The 21,299-nt window shown below is 39.1% G+C and overlaps 1 protein-coding gene across 10 annotated transcripts in view; it reads right to left on the reverse strand.

Moving 5' to 3' along the window:
- Positions 1 to 21,299, reverse strand: part of SETX (senataxin) — an 88,925-nt gene that overhangs the window by 34,085 nt on the left and 33,541 nt on the right. For all 10 annotated transcript variants that reach the window (XM_082400661.1, XM_082400657.1, XM_082400658.1 and 7 more), the window contains 3 exons: positions 15,446 to 15,545; positions 2,478 to 2,651; positions 143 to 375 (listed from right to left, as the gene is read on the reverse strand). In XM_082400661.1, the coding sequence (XP_082256787.1) occupies positions 143 to 375; positions 2,478 to 2,651; positions 15,446 to 15,545 (507 nt within the window). The remainder of the gene's footprint in view (positions 1 to 142; positions 376 to 2,477; positions 2,652 to 15,445; positions 15,546 to 21,299) is intronic.

The raw sequence follows: 21,299 nt of genomic DNA on the forward strand, positions 1-21,299 counted from the left end.
AAAAATGTCACTGGGCACACATGGTGACTATGTCTTTGTTGTAGACAAAAGGGAACGTGTGACAGATAAAAATAACATGATGCTTTAACATCTTGACATGGAATGTTCTGACTCTCCCTGTTATCAAATGACTATCACTCACAATTCTCTCAGATGCTGTAGTTAGTAAATCTTTTGTACAGAAGTCCATGGGGTTTGGATTCAGAATGGCTCTGGCCAGTTGGCTCCGACCACTCAGCAAAGACATGGCTTTCAACTTCCTTTGTGTAGTCACCAGAGAGCTGATTACAAGACATTTCACGAATTCATTTAAATTGACTGGTAAATTATGTTGCGTCTGGATGGAAAGGGAACACTCCGATTTCCCATTACGCACTATTATCAAGAAGGAGAAAAAGCAATTTCAGTTACCAGTGAATCACAGTGTCCAGTTAAAAAGGTTATTCAGAACGAGGTGTTTTGTAACATGTTTCTTATACACCATTTAAATAATTTTCTAAGTATCTACTGAATGCCTCCTAAGAACCAGGCAACATTCCTGTCCTCTGGAGGCTTATTTTTTAGAAGAAGGGGGCAGATAAGCAAATAAACACGTCAGGTGATGGTAAGTGCTAGGAAGAAAGCCGAGAAGGGGGATGAGGAAGCGATGAGGGTTGTGAGGGAGTGTTATTGTAGACAGGAGAGTCAGGGGAGGTCTTCCTGATAAGATGATATTTGAGCAGAGACATGACATTAAGTGAGTGAGCCATGCCCGTAACCGGGGAAAGTGGGTTACAGGCAATCAGCAACTGCAAAGACAATGAGGCAGCGAGGTGCCTGGATTATTTTCAGAACAGGGAGAAGGCCAGAATGGCTAGAAGGAAAAGCAGGGAGAAGCGAGCTAGAAGACCAAGACAGTAAATGTGGCTACACTTCATAGGGCTCTGCAGTTAATCACTCTGAACATGACTCTGAGTCAGGTCAAGAGCACAGGACAGCTCCGTGCAGGTAAGTGACATGCACTAACTCACACATTAAGAGAATCACTTATTGCGAATGAAGAATAAACTGCAATGGAAAAAGCACAAAAAGACAACTTAAGAGGCTAAAATCTAGGTAAAAGTGAATGGTCGTGTGGGCCAGGAGGTAGCAGGAGAGGTGGCGCTTGGATGTAGGATATATGGCAAAGGAAGATCCAATAGGATTTCCTGATGCATTAGATGGAGCGTGTGAGGGAAAGCAGGACTCAAGGATGACTCTGAGGTTTTGGGCTGAGCAACTGGAAGAACGGGATGGAGGTCCCACATGCTGAGATGGGAAAAACCGAAGCAACAGCAGATGTCAGGCAGTAAATCAAGTGTTTCTTTTTGGAGTAGGTTTGAAATGTCTAATAATCTCCAAATGGAGATGTCAGATAGTTGGATGCATGAGGAGTTCAGGGAAGGAGACAGAAACCGTTTCGAAATCTTAGAAACAGAACTTCGGCAAATGTAACCACTTGTAAGAGTTGAAAGCACAGATGAAGCTATACATCCCTGTTGCTAAACGCATCTTGCACAAAGAACTGAGCTCTAATCACACAATAGTAAACATGGCACACCAGTTATGATGCGGCACAATGTTGAACTCTAAGAGCTTTGTTGCTATTTTTAAGGTATGATGCAAAAAGGTGAAGGAATAATGATCACATATTCACTTCACATGACAGAGACTAAGAGAGCAGCAATGTCAAAAAGGCAGCTTGGCATGTATCAAGCGTGTGGACTTCGTAGTCAAACAAAATTAGGTTTCAATTCTGGACCTAGGGTTGAATACTAAGGATGTCTTTGGATAAGTTACTTAACGTCCCTGAGCTCTGACTTCCCAATGAGCAGGGAACAGACCATTCTGCTCTGCAGGGCTCTGGGGAAAGACGATAAACGCGCGCAGGAAGGACAGGGCACACTGGCTGGCACATGGTCAGTAGTCCTTAAATTCAAGCTAACATTATTTTTGTTATGCTACCTTAGGGAGAGAAGTCCCTACAACACAATGGATGGGAGTGATGAAACACTAAACCCCTCTAGTTGCCTTACAATTAGTTATGTGTTTGGTCTGCTCATCAATAATTAGCCACAAAACCAAGGTTGGAATGTGATTTAACACACAGATGGTTTGCAAATTGTCTGTTTTATAACAAACACACTGACAGATGAAGGAATTTACTAGAAGGAGAAGACATTACAAAAGAAAGCTTTTAAATCCTAAGTCTAAAGCAATAAATGCTGGGCCTTTTCCAGCTGAGTCTAGAAAAACTAAAAGAGGACTCTGAATGGTAAGTAATCAACCTAGCAAATACAGTCTGGTAAACATAGAGCAAATATACATCTGGTAAATGTACAGCAAATATAGGGCTGGTAAATGTATAGCAAATACATGGCTAGTAAAGCCTAATTTAGAGAGAAATTAAACGATGAGCTGCTGACAGATTTCTCTTCAATGTCTCATTAGGTACTTACTGACTGAAGTGCGGCGGAATTTATGAACATAACCACAATAATATTCATGGGGATCTTGCATGCGATGTCTCTCTATATCCTTCTTCTCTCCATTTAGTCTTTCAGGAACCAAAAACACCAAATCATTTTCCTTTGGATGAAGCTGTTTAGCTAGTTCACATTCCTCAAGATAAACTATAAAACAATAAGAAGCCAGCATTTATTCTAACAGAACTGTTTTACATGAGATTAAAGGATATTAAACCCTTGTACTAAGCTCAAGCAAGTATACAGCACTAGTGGACTTTGTACATACTTCAAAATGATAGTCTAAGCTAGTCAGCATTGTCAAATATTGATCACACAGTATTATAAAAGTCTTCTTAAAAACTGCTACAAAGCCAAAATAGATGAAGTCATAAAAACAAAAGTAGCTAATTAATTTCTTTTCCTTGAAGTTTATCTTAGTTTTTAATCAAGAAATTTTCACTTTTGTGCCCTACTTTCAAAATCCCAAGAGAAAATCTGGAAACAGATCCACGTACACATAAGAATTTTGAGCCTACTAGTGGCATTTCAAACAAGGTGAAAAGGACAGTAGTAAAATAAACGGGGCTGGGAAAACAGAGCAAGCTCTGAAGTTAAAAAGTTCAGTACCAACTGCCAAATCCAGCAACAACATACTGAACCAAAGCACGAAGTACTAGGATTAAGTAGACTGAACTACTAAGTCAAAAAAGAATTTTTAAAATGCATCATGTAAGAAATGTCTATTTGAAGGCATCAGAGAGCAAATACAACAATGAAGAATTATTCTGTTGAGATCCAGAACAATGTGGAAATCCATAGGGGTCAGCCCAGTATTTTCCCTAGAAACATCTGAACTCTTCAGGGAGTGGCAGCCAGGAATTTGAGCAGTACCTGGGATAGCCTTGTACAAAAAAAGAGACAAAAACTGGACTCCAGGGCCTGCATAGATAGAGTGGGCATCCTGGTAGCCCTCAAGCTTCAGGTTGGGACCATGAAGGACGACACCCAAGAATGAAGGCAGCTTCAATTCACCCGAGTACTTCAGGAAAGCTCAATCCTTTAAACCAGATTAAGATGATCCCACATTGCTAGTACTCCCAGAATCCTGGCAGAAGCAAAGAAAAATCCTCTCTGGAAGAAGACATCCTATCACCCTAGGCCTCTGATTATTTTTTAAATAACTTTCCAAAGACAATGACCAACATATTAGAGATAAGCAAAGCACCAGGAGAGAATACATGAACTAGCAGACTCAACAAACAAACAAACAAAAAAGGGCTGCACAAGGCACTACACAGAGCACAGTCGTACAGTCCTTGAATTGGTTCCAGGACCCCCGCAGACACCAAAATCCTCAGATGCTCAAGTCCCTTATGTAAAATGGCGTAGTATTTGCATATAACCCACGCACATCCTCCAGTACACTTTAAATCATCTCTAGATTACTTATAATACCTATTACAATGCAAACTCTATGTACATAATTGTAAATCCAACATAAGTGGTATGTAAATAGGTGCTGGTGCATAGCAAATATGTTTCTCTGGAATATTTTTCCCTGAATATTTTCAATCCACGGTTGAATCTGATGATGCAAATCCCGCAAATACAGAGGACCAACTGTATGTCTTACACAGTTTAAAATATAGAGTTAAAATACATAACAATAATAATATACAAAGTGGAACAGATAAACAGGGTTAAAGTTTTTAAGATTTTGCCTTATCTATGGAGACACTTAAAGTATCGATTAAAACTGTAAACTTTTAAATCAATCAATGCACGCTGTAAGTTTTCACCTGAACTACTAAATGGCAAAAGAGGTAAAAATTGAGGTATAATTTCCAAACTAAAAGAAAAGAAAAAAATGAATGGTTCAAAGGTCTCACATATATGTAAAGAGTACACTCTAGTTCTATCAGTTTTTTCTTTATATATTTTATTAGGTATTCAAAATGGTCCTATCTTCTGTTAACTGAACTTGCTCTCACTGTGAAATACTCTCTTTTAATCTCAAATAATGCTTTTCTGCCATAAAGTCTATTTAGTCTGGTATTAACAGAGCAAAACAAGTTTCTTTTAGTTGGGTTTGCATGAGTAGCTTTCTCCAATCTTTCTCTTCCAACCTTTCTGTATCCTTATGTTTACATGTATTACTTGTTAACAGCATATAACATGCCAATACTGATCTTGAAATAACTTTTTCTACCCAAAGATACTAAGGCTACTTAGAAAATCACAAGCTCACATACAGGATAAAAAATATAGATGGGATCGATTATATCAGGTAGCAAAGAAAGCTCTCAAAGACTAGTAGGGTCCTGTCTAATGGGCTTAGGAGCCAACTTGAAGAAGCCAATTACAAAGACTTGAAACAGAAGTGTATTTAAGTCCATGTGTTTATAACGAAAAAAAATTTTTTAAAAGTTCATTGGTCAACCCAGCACTTGCAGAGAATTAAGTCATTATTTTGAAAACTGGTCAGGAGTCAAGTATCAATACTTATTCTACCCTTCTTTATAAAGTATACTACTGAGTAATCAAATAATATGGAGCACTTTCTCTTTATAGAACTACAATAGCTAATAAATGAAGAAATGATCAAATAAAAATATCACCATTTTGTATCCTTTAGTAAAATAATTAATCTAGCCATTAAGGATCAACGGTTATAGAGCAACAGTCAGCTCTACCCACCACCAGAGCCTCCCATCAAGCGTCTTAGATAGCCTCAACCACCAGAGGGCAGACAGCAGAAGCAAGAAAAACTATAATCCTGCAGCCTGTGGAACAAAAACCATATTCACAGAAAGACAGACAAGATGAAAAGGCAGAGGGCTACATACCAGATGAAGGAACAAGAAAAAACCCCAGAAAAACAACTAAATGAAGTGGAGATAGGCAACCTTCCAGAAAAAGAATTCAGAATAATGATAGTGAAGATGATCCAGGACCTCGGAATAAGAATGGAGGTAAAGATCGAGAAGATGCAAGAAATGTTTAACAAAGACCTAGAAGAATTAAAGAACAAACAAACAGAGATGAACAATACAATAACTGAAATGAAAACTACACTAGAAGGAATCAATAGCAGAATAACTGAGGCAGAAGAACGGATAAGTGACCTGGAAGACAGAATGGTGGAATTCACTGCTGTGGAACAGACTAAAGAAAAAAGAATGAAAAGAAATGAAGACAGCCTAAGAGACCTCTGGGACAACATTAAACGCAACAACATTCACATTATAGGGGTCCCAGAAGGAGAAGAGAGAGAGAAAGGACCAGAGAAAATATCTGAAGAGATTATAATCGAAAACTTCCCTAACATGGGAAAGGAAATAGCCACCCAAGTCCAGGAAGCGCAGCGAGTCCCATACAGGATAAACCCAAGGAGAAACACGCCGAGACACATAGTAATCAAAGTGGCAAAAATTAAAGACAAAGAAAAATTATTGAAAGCAGCAAGGGAAAAACGATAAATAACATACAAGGGAACTCCCATAAGGTTAACAGCTGATTTCTCAGCAGAAACTCCACAAGCCAGAAGGGAGGGGCATGATATACTTAAAGTGATGAAAGGGAAGAAACTACAACCAAGATTACTCTACCCGGCAAGGATCTCATTCAGATTTGATGGAGAAATCAAAAGCTTTACAGACAAGCAAAAGCTAAGAGAATTCAGCACCACCAAACCAGCTCTACAACAAATGCTAAAGGAACTTCTCTAAGTGGGAAACACAAGAGAAGAAAAGGACCTACAAAAACAAACCCAAAACAATTAAGAAAATGGTCATAGGAACATACCTATCGATAATTACCTTAAACGTGAATGGATTAAATGCTCCAACCAAAAGACACAGGTTTGCTGAATGGATACAAAGACAAGACCCATATACATGCTGTCTACAAGAGACCCACTTCAGACCTAGGGACACATACAGACTGAAAGTGAGGGGATGGAAAAAGATATTCCATACAAATGGAAATCAAAAGAAAGCTGGAGTAGCTATACTCATATCAGATAAAATAGACTTTAAAATAAAGAATGTTACAAGAGACAAGGAAGGACACTACATAATGATCAAGGGATCAATCCAAGAAGAAGATATAACAATTATAAATATATATGCACCCAACATAGGAGCACCTCAATACATAAGGCAACTGCTAACAGCTATAAAAGAGGAAATCGACAGTAACAATAATAGTGGGGGACTTTAACACCTCACTTACACCAATGGACAGATCATCCAAAATGAAAATAAATAAGGAAACAGAAGCTTTAAACGACACAATAGACCAGATAGATTTAATTGATATTTACAGGACATTCCATCCAAAAACAGCAGATTACACTTTCTTCTCAAGTGCGCACGGAACATTCTCCAGGATAGATCACATCTTGGGTCACAAATCAAGCCTCAGTAAATTTAAGAAACTCGAAATCATATCAAGCATCTTTTCTGACCACAACGCTACGAGATTAGAAATCAATTAAAGGGAAAAAAAACGTAAAAAACACAAACACATGGAGGCTAAACAATACGCTACTAAATAACCAAGAGATCACTGAAGAAATCAAAGAGGAAATCAAAAAATACCTAGAGACAAATGACAATGAACACGTAACGATCCAAAATCTATGGGATGCAGCAAAAGCAGTTCTAAGAGGGAACTTTGTAGCTATACAAGCCTACCTAAAGAAACAAGAAAAATCTCAAGTAAACAATCTAACCTTACACCTAAAGGAACTAGAGAAAGAAGAACAAACAAAACCCAAAGTTAGCAGAAGGAAAGAAATCATAAAGATCAGAGCGGAAATAAATGAAATAGAAACAAAGAAAACAATAGCAAAAATCAATAAAACTAAAAGCTGGTTCTTTGAGAAGATAAACAAAATTGATAAGCCATTAGCCAGACTCATCAAGAAAAAGAGGGAGAGGACTCAAATTAATAAAATCAGAAATGAAAAAGGAGAAGTTTCAACAGACACCGCAGAAATACAAAACATCCTAAGAGACTACTACAAGCAACTCTATGCCAATAAAATGGACAACCTGGAAGAAATGGACAAATTCTTAGAAAGGTATAACCTTCCAAGACTGAACCAGGAAGAAACAGAAAATATGAACAGACCAATCACAAGCAATGAAATTGAAGCTGTGATTAAAAATCTTCCAACAAACAAAAGTCCAGGACCAGATGGCTCCACAGGTGAATTCTATCAAACATTTAGAGAAGAGCTAACACCCATCCTTCTCAAACTCTTCCAAAAAACTGCAGAGGAAGGAACACTCCCAAATGCATTCTATGAGGCCACCATCACCCTGATACCAAAACCAGACAAAGATACTACAAAAAAAGAAAATTACAGACCAATATCACTGATGAATATAGATGCAAAAATCCTCAACAAAATACTGGCAAACAGAATCCAACAACACATTAAAAGGATCATACACCACGATCAAGTGGGATTTATCCCAGGGATGCAAGGATTCTTCAATATACGCAAATCAATCAATGTGATACACCATATTAACAAACTGAAGAATAAAAACCATATGATCATCTCAATAGATGCAGAAAAAGCTTTTGACAAAATTCAACACCCATTTATGATAAAAACTCTCCAGAAAGTGGGCATAGAGGGAACTTTCCTCAACATAATAAAGGCCATATACGACAAACCCACAGCAAACATCATTCTCAATGGTGAAAAACTGGAAGCATTTCCTCTAAGATCAGGAACGAGACAAGGATGTCCACTCTCACCACTATTATTCAACATAGTTTTGGAAGTCCTAGCCACGGCAATCAGAGAAGAAAAAGAAATAAAAGGAATACAAATTGGAAAAGAAGAAGTAAAACTGTCACTGTTTGCAGATGACATGATACGATACATAGAGAATCCTAAAAATGCCACCAGAAAACTACTAGAGCTAATCAATGAATCTGGTAAAGTTGCAGGATACAAAATTAATGCACAGAAATCTCCTGCATTCCTATACACCAATGATGAAAAATCTGAAAGAGAAATTATGGAAACACTCCCATTTACCATTGCAACAAAAAGAATAAAATATCTAGGAATAAACCTACCTAGGGAGACAAAAGACCTGTATGCAGAAAACTATAAGACACTGATGAAAGAAATTAAAGATGATACCAACAGGTGGAGAGATATACCATGTTCTTGAATTGGAAGAATCAATATTGTGAAAATGACTATACTACCCAAAGCAATCTACAGATTCAATGCAATCCCTATCAAATTACCAGTGGCATTTTTTACAGAACTAGAACAAAAAATCTTAAAATCTGTATGGAGACACAAAAGACCCCGAACAGCCAAAGCAGTCTTGAGGGAAAAAAACGGAGCTGGAGGAATCAGACTCCCTGACTTCAGACTATACTACAAAGCTACAGTAATCAAGACAATATGGTACTGGCACAAAAACAGAAACATAGATCAGTGGAACAGAATAGAAAGCCCAGAGATAAACCCACGCACCTATGGTCAACCAATCTATGACAAAGGAGGCAAAGATATACAATGGAGAAAAGACAGTCTCTTCAATAAGTGGTGCTGGGAAAACTGGACAGCTACATGTAAAAGAATGAAATTAGAACACTCCCTAACACCATACACAAAAATAAACTCAAAATGGATTCGAGACCTAAATGTAAGACCGGACACTATAAAACTCTTAGTGGAAAACACAGGAAGAACACTCTTTGACATCAATCACAGCAAGATCTTTTTTGATCCACCTCCTACAGTAACGGAAATAAAAACAAAAATAAACAAATGGGACCTAATGAAACTTCAAAGCTTTTGCACAGCAAAGGAAACCATAAATAAGACGAAAAGACAACCCTCAGAATGGGAGAAAATATTTGCAAACGAATCAACGGACAAAGGATTAATCTCCAAAATATATAAACAGCTCATTCAGCTCAATATTAAAGAAACAAACAACCCAATCCAAAAATGGGCAGAAGACCTAAATAGACGTTTCTCCAAAGAAGACATAGAGATGGCCAAGAAGCACATGAAAAGATGCTCAACATCACTAATTATTAGAGAAATGCAAATCAAAACTACAATGAGGTATCACCTCACAGCAGTTAGAATGGGCATCATCAGAAAATCTACAAACAACAAATGCTGGAGAGGGTGTGGAGAAAAGGGAACCCTCTTGCACTGTTGGTGGGAATGTAAATTGATACAGCCACTATGGAGAACAGTATGGAGGTTCCTTAAAAAACTAAAAATAGATTTACCATATGATCCAACAATCCCACTACTGGGCATGTATACCCTGAGAAAACCATAATTCAAAAAGACACACGCACCCCAATGTTCATTGCAGCACTATTTACAATAGCCAGGTCATGGAAGCAACCTAAATGCCCATCGACAGACGAATGGTTAAAGAAGTTGTGGTACATATATACAATGGAATATTACTCAGCCATAAAAAGGAACGAAACTGAGTCATTTGCTGAGACGTGGATAGATCTAGAGACTGTCATACAGAGTGAAGTAAGTCAGAAAGAGAAAAACAAATATCGTATATTAACGCATGTATGTGGAACCTAGAAAAACGGTACAGATGAGCCAGTTTGCAGGGCAGAAGTTGAGACACAGATGTAGAGAACAGACATATGGACACCAAGGGGGGAAAACTGCAGTGGGGTGGGGATGGTGGTGTGCTGAATTGGGCGATTGGGATTGACATGTATACACTGATGTGTATAAAACTGATGACTAACAAGAACCTGCAGTATAAAAACAAACAAACAAAACAACTAATACTAAACTTTCATTGGGTTATTTGTATGGAAATATGTTAATATAAATGTTTCAGATATTACATGAAATTTCTAAAACTCTTATATGTTTTGGTATAATGTTGTAAGTCATAATTCTAGTTATTACTTTAAAATGTAAAAAAAAAAAAAAAAAAGGATCAACGGTTATAAATATTACAAAAAGAGAAATCAGAGATCAAGCACCTCCTGATAAAGGAACACACCAACCCCAGCTATGAAATAGTTTTGCCAAAAATATTAGGTCAAATGAATCTGATCAAGCCTCTAGATCCAACTATCAATTTACAAGAAATACACAGGACTGAAAAACATACTAAACACCACCAGGGGGATGCTATCAGTGAGACACAGACAGTAATTCTACAGGGTCAACAACACAATCTCTTCAACAAATAAATTACAAAGGGGAGGGGGGTGGAAATCCATGAAGGAGACAATTATAATTGAAGAAGACATATTAACAATGTCAATGAGTGGACCTAATTTGGATTTTAATTCAAACAGACTGAAATAAATTGTTCTTTATGAGGAAACTGAAAACTTGAACACTGTCTAGCTATCTAATATTAAGAAATCATGGTTAATACTTTAGCAACAAAATAATGTTTTACTATGAATTTTTAGGTCCATATCTTTTAGAGATAGTCACTTAAATAATTACAAATGACACCAAAAGAAAAAAATCTAATCAATGATGATCTGCAAAATCTCTCCCTAGAAAACTGTAAAACATTACTGAAAGTAAACCTAAATAACTGAAGATATGTATCTTATTCAAATCAGTATTAGAAAGATGTCAATTCTTAACAAATTTCCACATTTTTTTTTTTTTCTCTAAAACTTACACAGTAATGCAAAGGGACAAGAATAGCCAACGTACTCTTAAGGCAAAACAAGGTAAGCGGACTTGCTCATTAAAAGTTTATAATAGGGCTTCCCTGGTGGCGCAGTGGTTGGGAGTCTGCCTGCCAGTGCAGGGGACACGGGTTCGAGCCCTGGTCTGGGAAGATCCCACATGCCGCGGAGCAGCTGGGCCCGTGGGCCACGGCTACTGAGCCTGCGCGTCTGGAGCCTGTGCTCCGCAACAGGAGAGGCCACGATAGTGAGAGGCCCGCGCACCGCGATGAGGAGTGGCCCCCGCTTGCCACAACTGGGGAAAGCCCTCGCGCAGAAACGAAGACCCAACACAGCCATAAATAAATAAATAAATAAAAGTTTATAATAAAGCTTAATTAAGTAAAATTAAGCAACGTGATATGGGCAAAGAGGTAGGCAAATGATCCAATAAAGAAGAAAGGAGTCCAGAAAAAGGTCAGTGTATTAAATGGACACTAGATTTATGACAAATATGGCACTGCAGACCATGGAGAAAGGATAATCTTTTCAATAAACACTACTGGGGTAATTACATCTCCGTTAGGGAAAAAAAATGAGACATGGCCCCTACATCTTACTCGTGTACAAAATCCATTCCAGGTTGGCAAAACAGTGAAGCCTCTAGAAAAGGGATTGGCAAACTTTCTGTAAAGAGCCAGATTTTTCTTTGCAGGCCACATATGGTGTCTGTTGCATATTCATCATCATCTTTTTTTCAAAACCTTAAAAAAAAAATGTAAAAACCTTACTCTTGGGCAGTATAAAAACAGGATACAGGGTAGATCTGCAAGCTGTGGTTTGCTGACACCTGTTCTAGATGTTAAGATAATATATTTATGACCTGCAGCAGGGAAAGGCTTCTTAAATGAGGCACAGACCATTAACCATAAAAAATACATAGATGCATTTGTTATGTTAAAAAATAAATTCTAAACAAGAATAAAATAAGAATTTTAAAGACATCACTAAGAGAGTCAAAATGCAAGCCAAAGTGGGAGAATGGTTTATATCCAAATTATATAAAGAACTCACTACAAATCAGTAAGAAAAAGACAACTAACAGAAAATGAACAAGAGTCTTTTAATAGGTGCTTCCCCAAAGAGGTTACTTAAGCATCTACTAAATATATGAGAAGGTGCTCAATCTCACTGATAGCCAGGATATTACAAAATAAAACCACAAATGGCCTTCAATACACACACACTGCAACGGCTAAAATGAACAGCACAATCAACACAAATGTGTTGGCACAGACACAGAGCAACGTGACTTCCATACGCTGGTGGGGGCGTGTCATTTTGCATGACTGGCTTGGCGTTATCTACTCACGTTAAGCTCACGCATAATACCCTGAGACTCTTGAGACCCACTTCAGGAGACAGACTCCACAAAAACGCCCTCGCATAACACAAAGAGACACATGAATGATCATAGCAGCATTATTCATAAAATGCTGTGTGTAGAAGCAGGCCTGAGGCTGCTATCTTTAGAAAGGCCTGCATACAAGGTTGGCCCCCCGTGGAATCTGGGAACTTGGATTTCCGGACAGCTCTCATCATTTGCTGATGAGAATGGCTCACTGTACCTTACCTGTTTGCCAAATTTTTTCTCTACGGCTTATGTCAAACACCCACTTTACTTGTGAAAGTCATGAATTTGGGCTAGGCAGAGGGTGTTTTAGGCACTGAGTCTCTAAGCTTCCCCGGTAGATAATATGTCACATGGGTTGTCACACCTCACTACTGGGAAAATTAAGTGCGTCCTGTGTGACTTCGCTGGGAAAGGACTCTTGGAAACTTGCTCCTGGTTTGCTTTTTCCCTTTGCTAATTTTGCTTTGTATCCTTTTGCCATAGTTAAGTCACAGCCATGAGCATGAATATAATTCCTGTGAGTCCTCCTAGCGAATCACTGAATGTGGGGATGGGCTTGGGGAGCCCTGACACACAGGCCTAAACTGCTGAAAAAAATGTCCATTAACGGGAGTTCCCTGGCGATCCAGTGGTTAGGACTCGGCGCTTTCACTGCTGTGGCCCGGGTTCAATCCCTGGTCGGGGAACTAAGATCCCACAAGCCGCATGGCATTGCCAAAAAAACTTCTTTAAAATAATAATAATAAAAATGTCCATCAACAGTAAAATTGTGACATAGTCACACATTGAAATACCACCACAGCAATGAAAAAAAATACCAAAGATGCACACAAAATTGATGAATTACGAAGACATGTTACGTGAAAGAAGTCAGACCCAAGAGTAAATGCTATGTGATTCTATCATACCATCAAGATAAATGGCAGATAAATCAGTGATTTAAATATTAAAAAGAAATATAAAACTACTACAAGAAAATATGGAAGTATTTATCTGATTTCTAAAACCAACTGAACGGTAAAGAAATAAATACGGTATTTTTGAACATGTGAAGATAAAAATTGTCTGCCTCAAAAACTGCATGTGAAACTGAACAGCAAATAATGAAATTGAAAAAAAATTACAACAATGCACACAAATAAGAAAACAACCTCCCTAATAGAAAAAAAAAAAGGACAAAAGGCATGAACAGACAATTAACCGCCCCCCCCAAGAATACAAAAGACCAATAAAGATTTGAGGACAAAAACTACAACCTCAAATGAGATACACTTTCTATATAAAACTGGGGGAAAAGTTTAAACTAGCAAATGAGAAGAGATACATTCTTACATTCTTATGTTAGAAGTGAAAATGGTATTCTTTTTGGTAGACAGAGGCAATATGAATCAAAAGTCTTAAAATGCACACACTGCTTGATCTAGCAAAGGGATTTATTCAGTGTAACCGTAAAAAACCATAAATAATGTACATGTCTAACTAGAAATTACTGGTTAAATAGAACTATGGAATATGCTTACAATGGAATAACTACAAACGCTGAACATGCTATTATTATTTATCTCTGAAAAGACATTTATAATAGATTAAATGAAGATAAGTCAAACGTAAGCTTCATGAAGGTGGAATTTTATGTTTTCATCACAGCTACATACCTAGCATCTAGAATCATACACTATCAGGTAGTATAAAGTCAGTAAATATTTGCTGAATAAATACATGAAAAAAGTCACTTAGGTAAAATAACCCTACCCGCCCTCCCACCCCCACTTCACTCAGATGAGTAGGAAGTCTAGCAGTAAGATATACACTACTATGTTCATAGGATTATCTCTGAATGATGGGAACTGTGAGTGATGTTTATTTTACTATTGGCTAATATTATCTGAATATTCTACAGTGAACGTATAATACCTTTCCCCCCAAATATATGTACATGCTTTTTTCCTTAAGTGAATCTATGGAGTAGGATGGATTGCAAGGGGGAAGGAGGCAGACGGACAATTTATACTTTTTTTTTTTTTTTTTAAAGGGAAGGGGGCAAGGAGGTATAGGGCTGCTTCTCAACTTTTAAACTTACTCTTAGATAGGGATTTTTTTTTTGGTTTTTTTTTGTTTGTTTGTTTGTTTTTTTAATTTTTTAATTTATTTATGGCTGTGTTGGGTCTTCGTTTCTGTGCGAGGGCTGTCTCCAGTTGCGGCAAGCGGGAGCCACTCTTCATCGCGGTGCGCGGGCCTCTCACCATCGCGGCCTCTCTTGTTGTGGAGCACAGGCTCCAGACGCGCAGGCTCAGTAATTGTGGCTCACGGGCCCAGTTGCTCCGCGGCATGTGGGATCCTCTCAGACCAGGGCTCGAACCCGTGCCCCCTGCATTGGTAGGCAGATTCTCAACCACTGCGCCACCAGGGAAGCCCGAGAATTTATACTTTTTATCTTAAAGGGTTCTAAATGCTTGGTTTATTTATAACTAAGACATAACTGTGACACGTGCTCCAGACCACTCATGAAATGAGAGCAGAGACGGCAGAGAGATTTACTCAGAAGCTGTACGCACGATCATGTCAACACCCCCTCCGTCCCCGCCAGTCAAACTCCCTCACTCACCTTCTCTCTCCCTTGCCCAGCATCTAGGGACACTTTGGCCTGTGGTATTCTGATTGCACAATGGTTAAAACCATGAATTTCATATTTATAACTGTGCCAGTAATTATCCTCGTTAATTAAAGACTTTAAACATATTCTTAGTAAGAGGTTACAAATTCACCTTAGGAAACCTATATCCCAGAAAATTCAAACAATTATTATGTTCCCTCAAATAGCAATCTCCAATTATTATATGATATAGCCCAAGTTACGTAACAAAGAACTTACCCACAAACTCCCAGTATTTTTTATACTCAGCAGGAAATTTTCGTAAATGCAACTGATGGAATTTCTCTTTGTTTGGAGAGCTGGTCCATTCCTGTGCCACCTACGTAAAGCAAAAAAAGCAAATTAAGAAAGCAAAAACATCTGAAAAGCCAATGTTAAACAGCAAAATTTTCCACAGTAAGCAACCATAAAATCCCGAACCTAGAACTCCCGTGTGACCCAAACATTAAAAATTAATTTGGGACTTCTGGTTTCCAGCTTGGTATGTAAGAAACTTAGAAGTTGCCACTCCATCCTAACAAGTAAAAAGAGACAAAAAGGTGGATACAGACAATCACAACTTACCAGAGCAGAAAACTCTTAAGTAGAAACCTCCATGCCAGGAGGAAAACCTGAACTGGATGTGACAAACTGTTGGAGGCTCAGCATGAACAACTATCTTAAAAACTCTAGGGGGACCCAGTCATAAGAAGGACCCCACACTTTGGTGAGTTTTACCTCTAGGAGCTCTAACAGGCCCTCACAGTGAACACTGGAGAAAATTCCCTGTGTGCTTCCAGCGGGGGTGGGGGGTTGGTGGGGACTGGGGAAAAGGAACCATTCTGAAATACACCAGAGCATTCCTGACCTTCTTAACAAGGCCTGATCTATGAGAAGCTATTTTACCAGAGTCAAACTTGCTGGGATTTTATCAGAGCCTAACCTACTTGAGGGAAGAAAACCAGCTCCAGCCCATTCTAACCATCCTGTCTCACCCACGGAGGTGGGGGGAAACTAAGAAGCATGTGGTGTAAAGTTCTTAGTCCAGAGGCAAAGGCTCACTAAAAGAGTGACACCTTATCATAGGACCATGGAATGATCTCCCTTCCCCCATACCTCATTTCTATATCACTAAAGGCCTATTTACTGCTGTTCCTTTTATTTAGTAGATTACGTCCACCTTGCAACAAAAAATTACAAGGCATACTCAAAGGCAAAAAACACAGTTTGAACAGACTAAAGCAGCACTAAAACCTGTCAGATATGGCAGGAATACTGGAATTATCAGGCCAAGAATTTTTTTTTTAAACTATAGTTAATATACTAAGAGTTTAATGGAAAAAAGGAGACCATGAAATAATAGATGGATAATGTAATGAATGAGATGTAAAGTAGAAAGAATCGAAAGGTAATGCTAGAGATCAAAAACACTGTAACAGAAATGAAGGATGCCTCTGATGGGCTCATTAGCACACTGGACATGGCTGAGGAAACAATCTCTGAGCTTGAGGCTATAGCAATAGAAGCTACCAAAGCTGAAAAGCAAGGAGGAAAAAAACAATGGGGAAAAAAAACACACCCCAGAATATCCAGGACTGTGAGACAATGACAAAAGATGCAGCATACACATAATGGGGATACGAGAAGACGAGAGAGAGGAAAAGCAGCAGTATTTGAGGCAATAATGACTCAGAGTTTTCCAAAATTAACATCAGACACCAAACCACAGATCCAGGAAGCTCCGAGACCCAGCAGAAAAAATGCCAGAAACTACACCTAGGCATATCATATTCAAACTTCAGGAATATGAAATATCAAAGGTAAAGAAAAAAATCATGAAAGAAGCCTGTGGGAAAAAACACCTTATCTATAGAGGAGGAAAGATAAGAATTACATCTAACTTCTCCTCAGAAACCATGCAAGCAAGGAGAGAGTAGTGAAATATTTAGACTGTTGAGAGAAAAAAACCTACCAACCTAGAATTCTGAATCCTGCAAAATTATCCTTTAAAAGTGAAGGAGAAGGGCTTTCCTGGTGGCGCAGTGGTTAAGAATCCGCCTGCCAACGCAGGGGACACAGGTTCGATCCCTGGTCCAGGAAGATCCCACATGCCACGGAGCAACTAAGCCCGTGAGCCACAACTACTGAGCCCGTGTGCCACAACTACTGAAGCCCGTGTGCCTAGAGCCCGTGCTCCGCAACAAGAGAAGCCACCGCAATGAGAAGCCCGCGCACCGCCATGAAGAGTAGCCCCCGCTCGCTGCAACTACAGGAAGCCTGCGCACAGCAACCAAGACCCAATGCAGTCAAAAATAAATAAAATTAATTCATAAAAAAAAGAAAAAAAAAACTCAACAGTAAGAAAACAGACAACCTGATGAAAAAGATGTGCAAAAGACCTAGACAGACACCTCACCAAAGCAGATATACAGACTGTAAATTAGTATATGAAAAAATGCTCCATATCTTATGTCATCAAAGGAATGCAAATTAAAACAATGAGATACTGTTACACACCTATTAGAATGGCCAAAATCTGGAGCACTGACAGCACCAAATGCTGCCGGGGATGTGGAGCGGTAGGAAATCTCATTTATTGCTGGTGGGAATGTAAAATGGCACCATCACTTTTTCTTTCTTTCTTTTTTTTTTTTTTTTTGCCGAGCCACATGGCTTGTGGGATCTTAGTTCCCTGACCAGGGATCGAACCTGTGCCCCCCCGCAGTGGAAGTGCAGAGTCCTACCCACTGGACCGCCAGGGAATTCCCAAAATGGTACCACCACTTTGGAAGACTGTTCGGTGGTTTCTTATGAAACTAAACATATTCTTACTGTAGGATCCAGCAATAGTGCCCTCAATATTTATCCAAATGAACTGAAAACTTACATTTACGTTAAAAACCTGCACATGGATGTTTATAGCAGCTTTATTCATAACTGCCTAAACTTGGAAGCAACCAAGATGCCCTTCAGTGGGTGAACGGATAAACAAACTACGGTACAACCAGACAATGGAATATTATTTAGTGCCAAAAAGAAATGAGCTATCAAGCCATGAAAAGACATGGAAGAACCTGAAGTGCTCATTACTAAGTGAAAGAAGCCAATCTGGAAAGGCTACACACTGTGTGATTCCAACCATGTGACATGCTGGAAAAGGCAAACTATGGAGAGAGTAAAAGGATGAGTGATTGCCAGGGGTGAGACTGGGGAAGGGTGAACAGGCAGAGCACAGAGGGTTTTTAGGGCAGTGAAAGTACTCGGATACTAAAGGACTGATACATGTCATTATACGTTTGTCCAAACCCTTAGAATGTACAAATCAAGAGTGAACCCTAATGACAACTACGGCCTCTGGGTGGTAATGACGTGTCACCGCAGGTCCATCAGTTGTACAAACGTACTACACTGGTAGGGGATGTTGATGATGGGGGATGCTATGCAGAGTTTCTCCAGCTCGCTGCAACTGGAGAAAGCCTGTGCGCATCAACCAAGACCCAACCCAGCCAAAAATTAATAAATAAAATAAATTTATACCAAAAAAAAAAGAGATAAGTACTGAGTACTATCTCCAAAATTTACGCCCAATGAATTCACTTCTCTTTATTTCCATAGCTACCACCTAGATCAAGCTACCATCATCTTTCTCCTGGGCTACTATAATAGCCCCCGACAGGTCTACTGCATCCATGCTTACCTTTCTACAGTTATTCTCTAATGAGCAACTAAGAATGTTTCTTTTAAAAAAAAAGTAAACTACTACATATTGCTACTCCCCCAGCCTAAACACCAACCAACTAAAAATCCTCCAACATCTTCTCACTGTACTGAGAATGAAACCCCAACCTGCACTTACAGGGTTGTATACCATCCAGCTCTTGACTCATTTCTCCAATCTTACTTCATTTCCCTTTACCTCTAAGTTACCTCACTCCAGCCACATCAGCCTAATCTCTTTGCTCACACATGCTCAGTTAGGCCTACCTCAAAACATTATAGTCTTGACCCTCCCCCCTCCTCTGCACAAAACCCTCCTCTCCTGGCTCTCAGCCTGATCTCAAAAGCAGCCTCCCAATGTCGCTCATCATATCAACCTGTTTTGCTTCCTTCACAGAACAAATTATAATTGGAAATTAGCTAAAAAACGGTGCAATCTCCCTATAAGGGGTTTGGGCACTAAGAATCACAGCTGGTACTCCAGAAGAGCCCCCTTTCTGCCTGCTCCTTGTCTACACAACCTAAAAAGCGCCTGCCAATTACACTCTGCATATACGTGCATGCACACACAGGTAACAGAAGGGGACTGCAGACAGAGCCAGCAAACCGAAACTTTAAGAAAAAAGAGTATTTGCCAAAACTGACCCAAAAAATTGGTCCCTGTCAAAATAGTGCACATTTATCTAATACTTTTGTGTGTTAAACGTAAGGATTAAAAACTAATATATCCTCTATCAGTCACATCAGTACACAAAAGACTCATATTTTTTTTTTCCCCACACAGACTGTATTTTATTTTTACAAGAGATAAATCAACTGACACCAAGCATTGTAAACGGATGACCACAACAAAAGCAACAATGATTGCAATTACCAAACACGAAACACACTCATACTATGTCATAATATTGACATTCAGTCCAGTAATCCTCCACTGTAACAGCTCCTTTACTTTGCTGTGAAAATTGATTTGTATATTTTTTGCCTCTGAGTCCTTGTGGGATTTTTTTTTTTTTTTTTTTATTCAAGAGACTCATATTTCTAAAAGTTGAATTTGCTCGTTTGCCCTTTGGGGCAAGGGATAATTGTACGCAAGGTCATTGCATTCCACCTGCAGTAAGACATAATAACTGGATAACCAAACACTGCATTTCATGTCCTAAATAGGATACCAACCACATTTTTGTCAAAGGACTCTAAACACACTTCAGCATTCCATTAACAAGCAATATCATGAAGTCAAATTACATCCAAATGAGGGTAAGAAGCCTTGGCCCAAGACTTTGGTTGATGCCACAGTCTCTGGCTTATCAGAAAGAATAAAAATTAAAAGTAATCAAGGTATCTGAGAATTCTCTGGCAGTTCAGTTGTTAGCGCTTTCACTGCTGAGGGCCCAGGTTCAATCCCTGGTCAGGGAACTAAGATCCCACAAGCCACACGGTACAGTGGGGAAAAAAAAAGAAAAAGTAATCAAGGTATATTAATAATACCATTAATAAATGTTGGCCTATATAAACTAGAAATGCTAAAACAATGCTGTTTCACTACATGGTTAAAAAAAAAAAGAACAAGATGAAACTTCATGGTAAAGATGACAGATTGAACACAGGCATTTCCTTTCATTCCCCCTGAAACCCCACTAAAACACCCAAGGGATTTTTCACAACAGGATTAATTCATTAGGATGAAGAGAACAGAAGAGGAGGCAAGAGTATCAAAATCTGGGAAGCTGGTAAGCAGATGGATGAATGGTTAACTAACTCAGGAAGTCCAAGAAGCTGAACTCTAAGCAGGAAGCATCTGACATACACCTCTAAAAGGAGGAGGGCTGAAGGGAGACTGCCCCTCCCTGTTCCTAGCAAAAAGCTATAGCGGTTTCATCTCTATCACGTGTGACAGTCTCTGGCTGTGGGGCAGCAGACAGAGAGGGGATACTGTACTTAAAAAAAAAAAGGTGGGGGGGGGGAACGTCCCTAGTGGTGCAGTGGTTAGGAATCCGCCTGCCAATGCAGGGGACATGGGTTCGATCCCTGGTCCGGGAAGATCCCACATGCCGCGGAGCAACTAAGCCCGTGCGCCACAACTACTGAGCCTGCGCTCTAGAGCCTGCGAGCCACAACTACTGAAGCCCTTGTCACAGCTAGAGGAAAGCCCGCGTGCAACAACGAAGACACAACGCAGCCAAAAATAAATAAATAAATAAATTTAAAAAATAAAATAAAATAAATTTTTTAAAAAAGGGAATTAAGCAAATGTTTATATACTGAATGCCTGGACCCTTACCTCTGCCCCCACCCTCACCCCACAGTCAGCTCCCCATCAGGCCTATGCTTTCCAGGCAATCGATCTGAAGATTCTTCTTGGGGAAATCTGATC

Source organism: Balaenoptera borealis (assembly GCF_965194805.1).
Source record: "Balaenoptera borealis genome assembly, chromosome: 8".
In the NCBI taxonomy this organism is placed as follows: domain Eukaryota; kingdom Metazoa; phylum Chordata; class Mammalia; order Artiodactyla; family Balaenopteridae; genus Balaenoptera; species Balaenoptera borealis.